The sequence below is a fragment of the Callospermophilus lateralis genome, chromosome X, assembly GCF_048772815.1.
Source record: "Callospermophilus lateralis isolate mCalLat2 chromosome X, mCalLat2.hap1, whole genome shotgun sequence".
Classification (NCBI taxonomy): domain Eukaryota; kingdom Metazoa; phylum Chordata; class Mammalia; order Rodentia; family Sciuridae; genus Callospermophilus; species Callospermophilus lateralis.
Genome location: NC_135325.1, coordinates 2,301,971 through 2,320,433, shown reverse-complemented (window position 1 = coordinate 2,320,433; position 18,463 = coordinate 2,301,971). Strand labels below are relative to the sequence as shown.

The 18,463-nt window shown below is 36.8% G+C and overlaps 1 protein-coding gene across 1 annotated transcript in view; it reads right to left on the bottom strand.

Moving 5' to 3' along the window:
- Frmpd4 (FERM and PDZ domain containing 4) overlaps nucleotides 1-6,141 on the bottom strand; it is a 195,992-nt gene extending 189,851 nt beyond the window's left edge. Inside the window, exons 1-2 of the mRNA XM_077107497.1 lie at nucleotides 6,107-6,141; nucleotides 2,965-3,081 (exon numbers count right to left, since the gene is read on the bottom strand). Of these exons, the coding sequence (XP_076963612.1) occupies nucleotides 2,965-3,081; nucleotides 6,107-6,141 (152 nt within the window). The remainder of the gene's footprint in view (nucleotides 1-2,964; nucleotides 3,082-6,106) is intronic.
- Nucleotides 6,142-18,463: the final 12,322 nt, after the last annotated feature.

The window sequence follows — 18,463 nt, the reverse complement described above, 5'->3', positions numbered from 1 at the left end:
CAGATAAAATTTTAACATATTTCAACTATTCTGGGCCATGTTCAGAAAGACTCATGATGATGGGATAATCTTATTATTTAGCTATTAGACTATAACTTGAACACATGAAGCCTGAGTCTTCCCATAGCCTTTTCAGCTACTCAGAAATAGTTGTACCTCCATCAAAATAATTGTCTAATGTAGGTATCATCTACATCCCAAGACAATATTAAAACATCTAATTTCTTTCAAAATAACATGTAAAAGAGTAAAAAATTAAATGCAAAGGTTCTGATTACTAACCATAGATTAGTTTTCAAATTTTATTTTTAACTTCTAAAACTAATGAGTAGAGAAATACCGTATATTACAATGCTGGACAACCCAGAAACTCTGATAATTAGAGTATCTCTTTATAATGGACATTACACAGTAGGTAAGGAAAACATGAATGATTCTCATTATTTATAAAACTCATTAGTAATAAAAAATGAACAAATACTTTCCAAGGAAGTACTATCCTTTATACCTTAAAACTTTCTGAAATGACTATAGAAACTTACTTTTCAAGTAAAAAGAAACTACACAGATTTGGAAAAAATGACATTAGTGACTTTGGTTTTAAAACTTGTCATTTAGTAATCAATTCATGTTTTTCATGTTGCTGATTTGTTTTTATATGTTAAACAGCTGGCATTGGGCCAGTATCAATGTTATATTGCTACCTGGTATGTTGTTTAAAAATGTCAGTGATGCTAATGAAAATAGAGCTAGCTAGGGTTCCCATAACCTCTAGTCAATTGGTCTCAGTTTATGTTTTTACCTATTGATCTAATGGCCTAGGATGTACAGGAACCCAACTCTAAACAGGAGAAAAGAGAAATTCATGTTAATCAAAGAAGTCTGAGACATAAATTTATAATCCATTTCTTAAAAATTACATTTCCTTGGCAAAATTTTTTATTGATTTGTGTGAAATAATATAGGTCATCTTAACTGAGCCAATTGTATAAATTCACAGCCATATTATAAAATAGATGGTACAATATGATATCAAAATGTTGTCTTAATAGCAGCAGAAGGGGCTTGGGCAAACTAAGAAATTAACAATCCAAAATGTGGAGTGTAAGCCAAACTACTGGACTTTCTACCAGTCTTTAAATTTTCTAGTCAATTCTACTCCAACTGCCATTTCCATTGTAGAAAATACTTGAACAGCCAGAAGGCCATTTCTCTTATGCCTCCCAGAATGGGTCATGTTCAAGGGCAACTTGGGTTTTCCTGGGATGGTTCCTGTAGGCAAGTCCCTCAGCAACTTGCTCTGCAGGAATTCTGGGAAAGGGGAGAAATTTGGGCTGTAGAGACTATGAAGCTGTTCACCACACTCACATGTATTTTTTGTCTGGTTATTGTTCCAACAATCCTCACTTGTAGCTAGGGTAGGAAATGCAAAAGACCAAATCCCCCCAAACAATCTGGACAGATTATTTACAAAACTGACCCCCCACTTCAAGGTGATCCTATGTTTCTTAATCAGTCCACAGTCAGCTTGGCTGCAACAAAGAATGCAGCCTGTGATGGAGACAGATATTTTCCCCCTTGGCCTCCAATCTCTGCTCAATTACAATTGGGCTTGAACCCACTATGCTTCCTGATTTTAAATCTGTTTCACTAATTTCTTGTAATTAGGAATATTTCACTTAGGTTGGAGAAAACAGCAGGTTGAACCCTTGCCATTTTGAGAAATGCAATATAAATGCTCTTCTATTAAAACTGGGGGAAAAAAGAGCACTTCAGACACTGTGAAAAACAGTTTGGTGGTTCCTTCAAAATCTAAACATAGAATTTAATACTGACCTGTGATTTCATTTGACCCATAAATTCTACTCCTAGTTATATACTGAAAACAATTGAAAGCAGGGTCCTAACAGTTGTGTGTGGAGTGTTGTTGTTGTTGTTGAGGATGGAGCCCAGAGTCTTGCACATGCTAAGCACATACTGTACCACTGAGCTATGCTCTCAGACTGCCAAACAAATACTTGTGCATCAATGGCATTATATCACTACTTCCAACAGCCAACAAGTAGAAACAACCTAAATGTCTTTCAGTATATAAATGAGTAAACAAAAATGTGACCTATCTCTATAAGGGGATATGATTCAGCCTTAAAAAGGAGTGATTCTGACACATGCTACAACATTGGTAAGATGTGAAAACATTATTCAAAATGAAATAAAACAAACACAAAAGGACAGATATTGTATGATTTCACTTATATGAGTAACCAAGAATAAGTAAACTCAAATATAGAAATCAGAATAGAAGATACCAGAAATAGGAAGAGGGAGAAATGGATAGTTATTGTTTAGTGGATACCAAATTTCTGTTTGGGATGATGAGTTCTGGAAATGGACAGTGCTAAGTAATTGCACAACATTGTGGGTGTACTTATTGCCACTAAATTATAAATCTACAGTGGCTACCATTGTAAATCACATTATATATATTCATATGTATATATTCACTTAACAGTTTTTAAAATGCTACAAAAAATCCCAAATCTAAGCCAATATTAGGGTGAGAAATTTACAAAAGTACATGTAATGCACATAGTCCTTTTGCTGTTTTTTTTAGTTCCAAATTTACAATAGCATTCTTCTCTTGACCATTTCTAGAAAACATTCAAAATGACACTATTTCATGTCAAAATTAAGTTATTACTTTCAGACAATGAATATACTGACTTAATGTTTAATAATGGACACTGTTTCCCTGAGCCAGAATTACTACACTACAAAATGAATTGTTCCTCTAAGACGCAGTCTGCCCAAGAGCAAAGCAACCCAATGCCACAAGATACAGAATATATAGAAGATCAAATGTCTCAGTCCCTACTTGAAGTATATTCATTCTCCTGTGCAAATCAAAACAAGAGAAGTCCATTAGCCAAGGATTTCATTCATCATGCCAACTTTTACACCTACTTGATGAAATAGTCTCGCCCATCTCGGTTTGTCATCATCTCCCATCCATAGGGTGGCACCTGGTTCAAGCCCCAGGTTCCTGAGGGAGGTGGCCAGCCTGAAGACTTCGTCCTGTGGCTGCAAAAGAAAAAAAGGATTATCACAACTGACTCATAAATATATCTTTTGAGACAAATTGCAGAAGAATACCCTATTTACTCCTCTAAATTGAGGGATGTTTCCTCAATTGATTAATTGGATAATTATAAAGAACATTTTTATGTCATGTACCATGCTAGGCATTTTCTATGTGGTATTTCAGTTTCCACAGGGGCTCTGTGAAGCATAAGCATATTTATACATTTTAGAGATAAGGAAACAATAAATGGGCCAGAAAATTTAAGCGTTTGAAGACATACAAGCCAATTTTGAACAAAAGTTCTGCAACTTCCATCACATTAAGCATCCCTGAAACCAAACATGAGGAATATTTGGTCCCATAATTAGATTTGACAATATTATATAAATACACATGAAAATAAATTTTTGTGCTCTTAAACAACAAAACAAAACAAACAAAACAATCCCCAAGCCTCAGTTTCTTGGATTCCTATGACCAAAATATAGACTCTTGCTAACCACACTCCAGGCTAAATGAGTTATTCATAAACATTAGACAAACTCACAATTTTAAATTACAACCAAAATCCACACATCATTCTTCACAAATTCTCCAGTGCACAACCTTAATTTGACTCATCAGTTAAATGAAAGTGTCATTAAAGAGAATTTCCTTTAAATCTGTTTTTTTCCCCAAGAGTAAGAGAAGGGAAGAAGTAACTCCTTATGACAAGCAGTTATGATGGGTAGCACTGCAGAGCCACAGTCCATAACTAGAATCCTAAAGCCAGTTTCTGGAACATCATTGAATCATAGCCTGGCTTCTTCAACCCAGGACCTGAGAAATTCTTGTCTTCGAATAATTGTCCAACACTACTTCAGAGCTTCACCATGCTTTTGGAAGGAAGTAAGCAATTCCATTTTAGGATTGATCAACATCCCTCATCACTTTGTCCTTTAGGTTGTGGAGAAGTTATTCACTGTATAGCTTCTAACATCCTCTCATGGTTCCAAATCCCAGAATGATATAACTAAAGCAGGCAGAGAGAAGACAGTGATGACATTTTCCTGGACTCACAATCAGTGTCTCAATAGCTACTCAAGAACACTTTACAATGAGAAAGAAGTACCCCCTCTGATTAGATAAAAGTAGAGCAAGTGCCACTGGCCTGAGGATGGACTGCAGTTGTCACCTGCCTCCTTGGTTCAGCCCTCTTGCATGAGGTACAACTTGCATAATGTAATGTATTTGCTTTCATGCAGCCTGTGGCCCTTTGGTGGCAACTACCTAAACCAGGATTCTTAACCCTTTTGTGAAGAGAGAGACATTAAGTCAATAGAATACTGGGCAACTCCTTCCCTCACTTGGCCCTCTCATATACCCATCTGGCCATAACCCAAAATTTCTTAAGAAACATAAATCTGTTTCCTGTAAGTTCTCTGCAGAGGAAGTATTTTGCATAATTTCAACCAACTCCACTGCTTTTGTTTTAACTTCCTTTCAGTTTTGCTACATCCTTCATACAGTGTTCACCAATTTGATATAGGTCTGTAAATTTAGAATGCCACCATAGGCTTATTTCTTGTCTGTTGATATTAAAAGAAAAACATGGCTACTGCTTTTGGTTCTTTTACTTGCATAAAAGTCAGCAGTGGCAATTTCCTAGGGTGTTTTTTTTTAATGTGCTGCTTTCATGCAGTGAGAGAACACATGAGTTTGTCACCCTGAGGTACTACAAAAAAACAAAACAAAACAAAACAAAAACAAAAACAAACAAAAAAACCCCAAACCACTTTCTCCACAACTGCAGAGATCATATTTAGAATGCTTTCTAAGATGGTGCCAAGGAAACAAGTTCTTAGAGGCATGAATACAGCCTGTTCTGTTATTAAAAACTTTTTCCAAAAGCAAGAGTACAGTTAGAAGTGGCACAAAGACTGTTGTTAGGAGTGAAAGGAGGAGGCCTGTGCAGAGAATACAATAATTTTTTCTGGATTCTTAAATTATGTATTGTATTAGAAAGGTAATCTTCCTCATAGAGGGCTAACTTATTAAAAACAATTAACTGTCTTTCTTTTCCTTCAACCATTTTTTCCTCCCTGAAATCTTAATTACTGAAGGAAACACAAGGCTTCCTAATATAACTTCCATATAAAATATAGCATTATAATAAAGAACTGGAGGAAACCCATTTTACTATACATGACATTCTATCCTGTACAGTATGTTCAGGAAGGGGCAAACAACAGTTCAGCAAGATGTTTTCAAGTAAAGCTTTCTTTTTTAAAAAATTCACCAAATGAAATGCTAATGCTAGAAAACTACATAAATACTAATTGAGTTTAGTCTAGGCCAAGAGGCATCAGCTGATATAAAACAAATGATTAGAATATTAAGATCAATAAAAGAACATATATCTGCCTGTCAATGTGTCAAAATGAAATGTATAGGTCTGAAAATGCTTAGTAGAATTTAGCAAATTAAAAGTGCAAGTACAACAAAAATAACATCCTTTAAAAGTATCTATCCATAATGTCTTAAGAAAATTCAAGGATATAGGCCATAATTGTGAAGGGATCTGGCTCCTGCTTCTATGAAGTGTGATTACTGGAAGTCTAGCCATCAACAATATCCAGCCTTGAAAATCCAGTGGTTTCCTCCCTGCTTACTGGGGAGATGCTGCAGGGAATTCCTTTTCCTGCTCTCACCTCTGGTGTTGCCCCAAACTCTTTAATATTCTTAAATGTCCCCATCCCATGACTGCTGAACAACATTTTCTCCCCAGAATATTAATCTATTATGTCCCATCATCCTATATAGAATTAAAAACTTGGGATTTAATGGGTTAAGAGTGGTCTCTTGCAGAGCAGCAGTGAGGCCTACATATGTAAAAGCAAAGCTCTTGGCTTTAGCACCCCTTCAGATATGGAAATTATACTCAATTCCTTAGGATAGCCCAGGAACTGTTATGATGACACTATTCTAAAAGCTCTTCATTTTTGGCAATAATGCCAAACCTACATGCCAGTGTGAGATACTTGCCTTTTTATTTCCTGTCCATTTCTTAGGGAGCCCATTCTGAATTCTTGAGCTGAGCCATTGTAAAAGTTTCCCTCTTTGAATGAGGTCTTACTTTTCTTGTCTAAGAACCTGCCAGCCTCAAGATTCCTCGTGACCACCTCTGTGGAGCGCGAACACTCTCATAAGTAATACCCTGGCTGTTCTTTTCAGCTGTGTTACTGAGGATGGTATGCAGGTTGGCCCCGCTGAGAACATTTGCAAGGTGGTCTTCCAGTCTAGGGCTGCTAAATGTAGAACAATAAATACAGGGCACTCAGTCCCCAATTTGAGTTCTCCATAAGCAACATTTTTAAAGCATGTCACATATACTATTTGGGCAAAACTGATGCCCACTGGAGTTTTAGAACCACTGGATTAGAACCAGCCTCCCTTTAACTGAGGCTCTGCCATCTATTTTCCATGATATTAAGCACTTTATTTAACCTCTCTAACCTCCTCAGAACCAGATACTCCTCTGTCAAATGGTAATAATAGGACCCATATCATTGGAAGAATATTAAGCGAGTTTTGAAAGAAGTTTGTACAATTCCCAGACATATATGCTTGAAAGTCTTTGATAAAAAATATCTACCTACAAACTAAAAAAAAATATAATACTGGGGGGGGGGTGTTGTGCAAATGTAGTTGACTGTAATCCATCCTCAGAATAGAAAGAAGGTGAAAGGCTCATTCATCTATGCTTTTCCAGTCTGGCAAGAGCAGGTCTAGAAGGGGCTGAACCAAGCAGTCACACCTTCTCATAAGGCTAGAAGTTGATGAGTTCAGCCCTTCTCAAAGCAGAAGGAATATCAGGAAGTTTTTTTTTTAACCAAAAACCAGGAATCCCAAGTCTGTGATCCAGGGTAAAGAGGGTCATTTTCCACTTTTCTCGGGCAAGGCTTTGAGAGTCCTTGCAATTGTGATGTTCTGCAACTTCTATCTGAGATCATGGCTGTGTGAACCACTTTTGAACACTTAGCTCAGCCTTAAAAATAGCGACCTACATTGTCAGAGCTATTTAAATCACTCCAGAAACTCATAACAACTGACTGAACTGGTTTGCAACTTTGTGCTTCACTCATCTATTGTTTGCAACAGGCTAAAACCATCCTGGACAAGATAGATCTTCCTACTTTATATGAAATGAGAGCAGCTATGAACAGTACAGGCACGGTTGCAGAAGTATTTGTGTTGAGATCATTGGTGGAAGTGCTCCATGATTTCCTCCTCTATGCCTGCCCCTAAGTCCTGCACCAAATCTTAATGGCAAATCTGCCATAGGAGAAAACAAGCTTTTGGAAATGCCTGCAGGCCTCTACAGTGATCTGACTTTCCTTAGAAGTAACTCAGTATCTGAAAAAGTTATGCTGCCAAAATAGACCTGTAGACCAATGGTACAGAATAGAAGACACAGATATAAACCCACATAAATACAGTTATCTCATACTAGACAAAGGTGCCAAAAACATGCATTGGAGAAAAGATAGCCTCTTCAACAAATGGTACTGGGAGAACTAGAATTCCATATGCAGCAAAATGAGAATAAACCCCTATCTCTCACCATGCACAAAACTAAACTCAAAGTGGATCAAGGACCTAGGAATTATTCCAGAGACCCTGCACCTAATAGAGGAAAAAGTAGGCCTAATTGTCATCACGTTGGATTAGGCCCCGACTTCCTTAATAAGTTTCCTAAAGTGCAAGAAATAAAATCAAGAATTAATAAATGGGATGGACTCAAACTAAAAGGCTTCTACACAGCAAAAGAAACAATCAATGAGGTGAAGAGAGAGCCTACATTTTGGGAGCAAATTTTTGCCTTACATACATTAGACAGAGCACTAATCTCAAATATATATAAAGAACTCAAAAAACTCAACACCCAGAAAACAAACAACCCAATCAATAAATGGGCAAAGGAGCTAAACAGACACTTGTCAGAAGAAGATATACATTCTATAAACAAATATATGAAAAAATGTTCAACATACCTAGCAATTAAAGAAATGCAAATCAAAACCACCCTAAGATTTCATCTCATGTCAGTCAGAATGGCAGATATCAAGAATACAGACAACAATAAATGTTGGTGAGGATGTGGGGGAAAAGGCACACTCATACATTGCTGCTGGGACTGCAAATTGGTGCAATCAATCTGGAAAGAAGTATGGAGATTCCTTAGAAAACTTGGAATGGAACCACCATTTGACCAGCTATCCCACTCTTCAGTCTAAACTCAAAGGACATAAAATCAGCATACTATAGTAATGCAGCCACATCAATGTTCATAGCAGCTTAATTCATAGTAGCTAAACTGTGGAAGCAACCTAGATACCTTTCAATAGATGAATGGATAAAGAAACTGTGGTATATATACACAATGGAATATTACTCAGCATTAAAAGAGAATAAAATTATGGCACTTGCAGGTAAATGGATGGAGTTGGAGAATATCATGCTAAGTTAAGTAAGCCAATTCCCAAAAACCAAAAGTGGAATATTCTCTCTGATAAGTGGATGCTAATGCATAATGGTGGGGAGTGGGAAAAATTGAGGAACTTTGATGGGGCAAAGGGGAGGGATGGGTTAGAAGGGAGTATGGAGACCAAAAGGATGGAAGAATGAGATGGACATCATTACCCTAGGTACATGTATGACTGCATATATGGTGCGACTCTATATCATGTACAACTAGAGAAGTGAAAAGTTGTGATGCAATTATGTACAATGAATCAAAATGCATTCTGCTGTCATATATACCTAATTAGAATTAATTAATTAATAAAAAAGAAAAATGGATGTTGTAGGGGAGAAGAATGTGAGATCAACTTCTACATTCCTGACTCGGATTCAAATTTTGCCACTTACTATATTTGTGACCCTGGGCAAATTACTCTAAACTCCATACTTTATTTTCATCACCTATCAAGTGGAGTTATTCTAACTCAACATTTCCATTCAGGGTGACTTTGCCCTCAAAGAACACTTAGCAATGTCTGGAGATATTTTTAGTGGTCTCAAGTGGGGGAATGGAAATGTGTGCTTCTGGGGTTTAGTGGGTAGAGGCCAGGAATGCTGCTAAACATCCTACATTGCATGGGACAGTTCCATGCACAAAAAAAATGATCCAGCCAAAATGGTAATAGTGCCAAGTTGGATTATACCCTGCTTTGCTCACAGAGCTTTTTATGAGAAAGTAAGGATATGACTATACAAAGTTTAGCCCTGTATTTTGCAGAGTAGGGGCTCAAAAATATTACTTGAAAACAAGAAAAAAAGCATTCTCAATGTTTCCACTTACATCCTAATTATGGTAAGCACCATGTGTCTTTATATCAGAAAGAATGAGTTAAAATCCCCGCTCTGTCACTTAATAGCTTGGTCTTTCTGCATTTTGGTTTTATGTATAAAGTGGAAATAACAATATCCAGATCACAGTGATGCTATAAGACAAATGAGATATTCAAAGTCCTAAAGTACAAAGCTTGGCTTATTTATAACAGTCTCATCAAATGGTATATAAAAAGTAGTTGTAATAGTAATGAGAGTAACATTTGCGTTTGACCTAACCGTTTAACCAGCATTTCTACATCCACACTTTCTTTTGATACCCACAGGCCTGCCTCAGAATGCAACAGGTACCTTCTAAAGCATTATTGTTTCTGTTTTAAATATGAAGAAGCTAAGAATCAGAGAGAATATATAACTTACACAATAGGGGCAGCAATCTACTTGGAAGGGAGACTAGATCCTTTAGCAGACACTGTGCTTTCCATAGATTGTATTAGACACAGAAATGTGTGGAAGAGGCAAGAGCCCTACAGCCTAGGCAAGGCTCCTGCTAGAAAAATGTCCAGACTGAACCCTGGAGCTTCCTACTCCAAACTCCATATTTCTCACACTGTGTAGCAATTAAGTATAACACCAACATACAGGCTTTCTTAGATACTTCATAATATTTTGGAACCAATAACCAGAATCAAGTTGTATTCTTTGAGACTCAGTGTTGGGAAGTGAATTATCATGTTCATTTCAGATATGAGAAAAACCAAAGCTACATATACTCAATTATTCATCCTTGACATTGAATGACACTATACAAATCCAACAAATTAAAACATGACCCAGAATTTGATCATTCTTATTTTGTTGGACTCAAAGAGATTATTTTCAGAATGACCCTTGATTGTATAGTGTTACAAAATGAAAATCATTTTCTCATTTATTTTGCTCTAAATGGTGGTGGGGTCACAGGCCCTGAAACCCTAAAGATACCTAAAGGTATATTCAAATAGTATTTTGCATTTGCAAACTGATGGTGTTCTAGATATCTCCTGGGTTGACTGCAATGTGGATTAATGTAAAGGAAGTAAAGAGGGAGTGAGGAAAATGAACCACAGTCAATGTTTCTGGGTGAATTTTAAAAGTTCCAAGTTTTTCTGAAAATCATGTTCTTTTTGTGTCTAGCTTGGTATGCCCCATTGTAGTTAGAGAGGGGTCCTTGACATGATGTCCTGGGAGCCCTATCCTATAAAGTTTCTTGTCTCTATGAATCAGTAAGGAATTGATTTACCAGGTTCTAGTCAATCATGCTGACCACTCAAAGAAATGTTCTGAATTAAGTTTCATTCTCTTATATCTCAGAACATAACTTTATTCTTTAAGTTAGACTTCAGCAATAGTAGTCAAAATATTTTTTTCCTTATATGAGAGGTAATAACTGTCCATACCACCACCTTTATTAGCAGGTTTTAGTATAGGTGCATATGAAGAAAGCTATGCCAATAGGGTAAATATAACTTCAAAGTCATACAGACAGAAGAATAATCCCACCAATGATATTAAAGATTTCAGGACAGGCAAATACAGAAAAGGGAGAAGCAAACAGTTAAAAACTACTTTAAATGCCAATGTCAAGCTTATTAAAGCACACAGAAATATATTATTTACAAAATCATTTAGTCAAACAGATGTATTATGAGTCAATAATTTAACTATGGTAAATGATAATTAAGTGTGTGTGTGTGTGTGTGTGTGTGTGTGAGAATCTGTGTAGTAGATATACTTATCCATATATATATATGTATATATACACACACATATATATATGTAAGTATGTGTGTGTATATATGCATGTATGTGTGTATATATATATGTATATATATGTGTGTGTGTGCATACGTATACACACACACACACACACACACACACACACACACACACACACATATACTGGGGATTGGACCCAGGGATTTGCTCATACTAAGCAAATGTGCAACCACTGAGTTACAAACTACCCCTGAATGTATATTTTAACAATCAAATTTAAACATCTTTTTGGTTTATTTTCATCTGCTTCATTATATGATTTATCAACCTACACAATAAAACTAATTTTGTGATGATACATCTGTGAGTTTCAGCACAACCCTCTCACAGCCTGTTGAATTAGTTATGTTTCCTAGTTAGGAATCAGGGAGAATTACTAGAAGTAATTCTGGGTTAACTGGTTCTCCTCCTCAAAGTTTGTACATAGAAATTTAAGCCTAATTTTGTATATAATCCTATGACAGATGACAGATGTCCTGAAGATCTGAGGTCATGTATCTAGGCTACCCAAACATCACACACAGGGGTTGCCCTTAAAGTCAGATATAGCTCTGACTTAAATTACATTTTTTCAAAATGCACTTGTATCTTTTAGCTGATTGAATTCTTCAACTCTGTATACTTGGAAAGACAATTATAATTGGCCCTGTATTGTTGAGGAGAAAAAAACAGCCAGGTTTCATTGCTCAAAGAACTAAATGTGGGAACAGTTGACAGATCAGGTCTTGATCTCCATTTGCTTGACTGCTGTTGCACCTGCTCATGAGTTCATAGTTGTGCCTCCCAAATAAACAAACAATTCCAAGTGGCTAACATGAACTGGGCACACACCCTGAGGAGGCAGTGACCATGTCTTCTTCATTTTTCCATGCTATTACTCAGAGTAATGCCAGGTACATAACTGATGCTCAAATGTAAATTGAAATAATAAATGAAATCAAGGTACATGAAGGTACTGGCACAGAATCTCAGGCATTAAAATTGTAGCCTTCTGCTTTTAGGTGGGTAAAAGCATGGGCATGGGGACAATGCCATTTGTTAATAACTGCTGTTAGGCAGGACTATTTTAGGTATTTTCATGGGTTATTTCTTTTTACTCACAACGGCTCAGCAAGGAGGGTTGTTGCCAACTCATTCAACAATAGAATACCATTTGGTCATTAAATCAAAGTTGTAGATGAAAACAGTCACAGGATGCATTGTTAAATGAACAAAGTTTTTATTAAAACAGTGTGCACAATATGATTAACTTTGCAAACAAACCAAAAACCTATACATAGAGAAAAATGGTCTGGGAGGATGGGTCCATAGTGGCTATCACTGGGTTATAAGATTGTGGTGTTTTAAAAATTGTCTGCTTTTTCATATATTATTTCCTATAATGAGCATGCATTATTTTTATCACTATAATTTCTTTTAAACAATAGAAACTAGGAAAGGGCTCTGACTCCCTGTGGATTCTTAGTGGAATCACTGGAGAAATTATAGAGAAGTAGTGGAACTTTGAAAACACACAGTTTTGGTGTGCCTGTATGGAAATGTGCATTGCCATTTATTGCATCTTGACTATCCTCTATTTAGGAGTTTGTCCTTTAACCTAGGTATTCATTAGTATAGGAGGGATTAAATAAAGTATTATAAAAGCAAACAATAGAATGCAATGAAGCTGTAAAATAAGAAAGGGATTTCTTTATGTAATGATATGGAAAGATTCTGAAGATATGCTAATTATATTTTAAAAAGGAAGATATAGGGGCTTGGGATATAGCTCAGTAGTAAGAAGACTTGGCTAGAATGTGCAAAGGTCTGGATTCAGTTCCCACTACAAGGAGAAGGAGGAGAAGGAGAAGGAGAAGGGGAAGGGGAGGGGAAAGTGGAAAGAGGAAGAGGAAGAGGAGAAGGAGGAAGGGGGAGGAGGAGGAGGAGGAGGAGGAGGAGGAGGAGAAGGAGGAGGAGGAGGAGGAGGAGGAAGGAGAAATAGAGAGATGCCCAGTTTTCTACTATTTGTGCAAAAGCAAGGGATAAATCAGGGAGAAGAAATAAGGCCAAACCATGAAATCTTGATTCAGATAGTACTGCATTTGAACATTGGCTCTACTAATTAACATCCATATAAATTTATGTAGGTTCCCTTTTCTCATCAAAACATCAGTTTTCTTCTCTGAGTATTAGGGACAATACTAACCACCTTGTTGGATTGTTGTAAGGACCCCCAAAATTGGATGATCAAATTTGGTTGCTCTTGTTATTATTTGCACACATGTAACAAACATTGTCTAGTTTGTGCCACATGCTGTTCTAGGTGCTTGACATGTATCAGTGAACAAAACAAAACATAGAACACCAAAACCCCTGATGCAGAAAATAAACACAATCACCGAGACCTTCTTTTCTAGATTGTTCTAATTTTATATAACAATATTCTGCTGCTTTAAAACAATCTCACCTGACATCATTCTCTGGACACACATTTTCTATGTTCTTAACTCCATACCTCAGTTCACGTTATTTCCTTTGGCTAAAACATTCTCCTCATCCACACCAATTCCCCATACTTCTCCATCACTTAAAAATTGACCCATCTTCCTACACTCTTATCAAAAACTATCACCTGCATAAAGTAGCTTCCAAATACCCCACAATTAGTACCTTGCTTTCTTATAGTCATGGGCAACTATTGTATGCATCTTTCTGGAAACATCTACTTTGTACAATTTCTAATAACTGTGTGTATTCAAGTCTTTCAAGATTATAAGCTTCTGGAGACATCATAGCATTAAGAGAAACATCCCCACTTGATGCACTTAGTCAATGCTTAATAAACATTTATTTCTGAATATATTCATTGCAACTTGAACTCTTCTCATTAGCTTTACCACATTGAAGTAGCATGCTCTCTTTACTTATCTATTATATCCTCCAGCCAATTGGTATTTCATTAAGGACAAGAACAAGTCTTATCTTTATATGCCTGGTAGATATATTGAGCTGACACATAAATTGTCCTGTTAAGTTTGGTTTAACCAAGGAACACAAAATTGCACAGAAATATTTTTTTGTCATTGTTTTTGGAAGGGTAATCTAAATACCTGGAATTACAACATAGCCCTAGAACATTACTTGCTGTTATCAAATGGTTGGGTGGATATATGTCTCTGCATGGTGAAAATGTACAGACAGACATGGGAACTCTCATGACTCCTAGGTTTCCAGCCCTCTCCTTTTGAGTTTGACAATGACCACCAAGTCTGTACTTTGAAATAAGTGGATCCAAAACTACTACTACTGTTTACATCAACGTTGAGTACAGCATTTAGTACCTGCAGACTGTTTAATAACAGTACCCTTTGAACAAGTGAATGAATGAATAGCTCTCATTTGGGGGCATCCTCCAAAAGGAGTCATATGACAATGAACAGGCAGGTCCAGGTTTTCAAAGCCAGCACTGTGCTCAATAGGAACTTGCTGCCTCATCATCCTAGGAGTTTTTGTAAAGATAAAATAGAAATTTGAAGGTTCCAAAACAAAATCAGTGTGTAAGTCTAAACCTAAATGATGTTAGATTTTTTAAGCCTTCATTAGTTTCCTTGATGTAAAGTTGCTTTCATTTCTCTAGCTTAAGTAGGATGTGACTCTTCCCTGAGGATAAGCTTATTGTCCTGACCATGATTCCTTGTTTCCCCTTTTTCATTTTTTCCCCTGGAAGTACTAGGCTGGAGACTGAATCCACAGGTTCTTTAACATTAAGCTACATCTCAGCTATTTAAAAATTATTTTTGAGATAGAGTCTCACTAAGTCACTGAGGCAGGCCTTGACCTTGTAATCCTCCTGCCTCAGCTTTCCGAGTTGCTGGGATTATAGGAGCACACTACCATACCTGGCCTATTTACGCTTCTTATTTGGAGAAATTTTAATCATATAGAAAAGTTGAAATATGAGTCTAACAAACATCACTGTACTATTTACCCACATCAATGGTTCTCTGCAGGGGCAATTCTGCCCCCCAGTGATCTTTTGACATCTGCAGATGTTCTTGGCTGTCACTACTAGCAGGGAGGAATGGCCTGCAGTGAGTAGAGACTAGGGATGCTACTAAATATCCCACAATGTACAGATCAGCCTCAACACAAAGAATCACCCTGCCCTAAATATCAATAGTGCAGAGGATAAAAAACATTGACATCTTATACATCTCCTTGCCTAAGGGCTATAATGCAGACTGAGAACTCTCTTTTCCCTCTTCCAAACACCTAGGTTTATCAATTGTTAATATGTTGCAACATTTATCTTTCTCCCCTCATTCCCTATCTCTGTTTGTGCTTATAATTTTTACTTGAAACATTTAATATTAAGTCATAGATACCATGACATGTTTCCCTCAAATTCTGCACCATCAATCTCATAAAAAGACATTCTCCTTTAAAACCACAAAACAATATCACATTAAGTGTATTTAATGTTGATATAATAACATTATCTAATGTATAGTCCACATTCAAATCTCTCCAATTATCCTAATAGTGTCCTTTAAAAAATCTTTGTTTGATTCAATATCCATTAGGCTTTATGTTTTGCATTTACTTGTCCTGTCTCATTATTCAACTGTGTTTTCAAGATGCAAAGCTGTCACTAAAGCCAGAATTAGACAGGAAGTCAGTATAGATAGGTAATCAAGTCAGGTCAGAGCAAAAAGGCCAATCTGAGTGAGTCCAGGAAGTTGGGGACTGCCCCCTGAGGGATTGATATACCTTCTGAGCCCTTCTCCACTCTATCAAGATAACCTGCTCCTGTACCAACCTGTTGCTAAGGTAACCTGTCCCAGGAATTGCCCCTCCCTATAGGGAGTTATAAAGTTGTTAATGTGCCATGGACTGCTTCATTCTGCCTTTCCACTGTCCATTTGCTTCTCACCTTTTGGCCATCCCACTGAGCATCTCCTAGGCCTAGTCATGTATACAGGAAGGAGAGAGATAAAGGGAAGAGAGCAGGAGAACAAAGGAAGCCTAGGACATATAAAAAGGCAGAACACCCTCACTTCTTGGGATACCAGCTATGGCCCCCTTCTCCCTCCTGGGAGAAATCTATGTTACCCCTTTTTAAATAAATCTTGCTTTATATGCTTGCCTCAGTGTGTTTCTCTAATGTTATACTTCAAAATGTGAGGGAGCAGGACTCATCACCCATAACTGGTGGTATCATCATAAGGTTTAAACTTTAGAAAGATGACACAGTTCTTCCCTGCAAATCTCAGCAATAATGACCAATATTTGTAAACTATGTCATAAAGTCTATTCAAATATGACTCCTATAATTCAAGCAGTGTCTATTGATGGTAGTTGTCTAACAGCTACTGTTTGTTAACTGAGCTGACACACAAGACATGAGAACTTTCTATGCAAATATCATGGTAATTGTGGTTAGTAGGGATATGGCAGAAAAGGTTCAAAGGTTCCTGCTTGGAATGATCAGAAGGCAGAGATCAAGATGGGAATATGAGCTAATAATTATTTAACAATCAGAAAGCAGGACAAAATGTTCCTAGAATTTATGATGAGGAAATGTGTCAGTGGATACAGAGAGGACCCCCACGTTCTGGTGGATAGAGGAAGGAAGTGGGACAGACAAGAAAGAACAGCAACAGCACAAAGCTGGCACCAGAACATGGGTTTTAACATCAAAGAACATTCTATCCTGGTTAGAAAGCTTCTCACCAATGTTTCAATATGCCAGGAGCCCAAGGCACATCCAGAATGGGATGTTCACATTTGTTAATGAATGCCAGACACTAACCTATCCTTTTTATTCTTCTTTCTTTCAGAAAAGATCTGGGGTGGTGAATGAATCTCTCAAAATGACAGTTTGATTTTACTGATGACCAGAGAGAAGACTGACTTATTTTGATTAAGTCAAGATTCAGAGTAGAAACGTAGGCACTGTAAAGGCCAAATATTTTTCTACCTAGATAGGCCTTTCTTGTCAATCAGCAAGGATTCATTGAACAATGACCCACCCCTGTTTTCAAGGCTCTGTGGTCAGTCCTGTATGTGATATAGCAACCCTATCTCTACATCCCCATTTTTATGGGCTATATTGCAGTCTGAGAGCTCTTTTTTCTCTCTTCCAAACACTTAGTGCCCTCATAACACTACACTCATTCATTCACTGAAAACATTTTATTGAGGACTTTTGTGTGCGTTATTGTGCAGTACTAGAGATATGAGAGGCAGACAAGTTACTTTCCTTCATGGAACTTATAACATTGTTGAGGAAGGCAGGGATCATGATTTACCCAACCTGGACCTTGTTCTGGTTCTGGGTTGTTTCCTGAACCCTGAGCTTTATTTAAACTCCTGCTCTGGGAATTTCACAGAGTAGGCATTGGGAGACAGGAAAATCTGCCTTGCATTTCTCGAATTATTCCCACACAGACCACTTCTTAACCCATACCAATCATTAAATACTTGCCCCACTTCATTGGGGGCCTAGTCTTTTGCTTTGAGCTGTAATATGAAGCTAGAATATGCTCTCAGGATCCACCAAATACATCATGTCATAGAACTTGATAGTGATTGTAGAATTAATGAAACACAACATTGCTTGAATATGCCAAATGGCCTAATCTAATTTTCAAATGTGTTTTTAAATCACTTTTGCAACCACTCATCAATTTGAGAGATAGCATTCATCTTCACATTTCACTTCTCTATAGATGACTTATAACCTAATATTGCTACTCACCAAGCATACTAAAAACTAATTGGCTTTTCAATGAACATGTATATAAAAAAATTAAAACATTTTCCCATGTAGCTATCTATGTGAAAATTACATTTTCACTGTTCTTGGGAACGTGCTCATGTTTTGATAATTTTTAATTTTTTGTAGATTACAATATAAAGTATTTGCTTATCTTGACTGCAGTTCACTCAATCTTCTTGGCCTTGCTTAATGACTTTCATAATCCTAAGTTAAAAGTGTATTTATTTAATAGTTATCTCCTATTCCATTAAGCTTTTTTTCTGAGTAAGAGAATCAAAATGTTACTTATAAATTATCTTTGATTAGGTACATACAGGAATAAAAAGGGAGGAACTGTTAAAAAAGAAGGAAGTGGAGAGAGAGAGGGGAAGGAACTGATATAACTGTGTATATACTTTTGTGAACAAAATGGAAATAGATGAAAAAACACTGGCTTAGGAGTTAGAGGCTGAGTTCTAAGTACACTATTT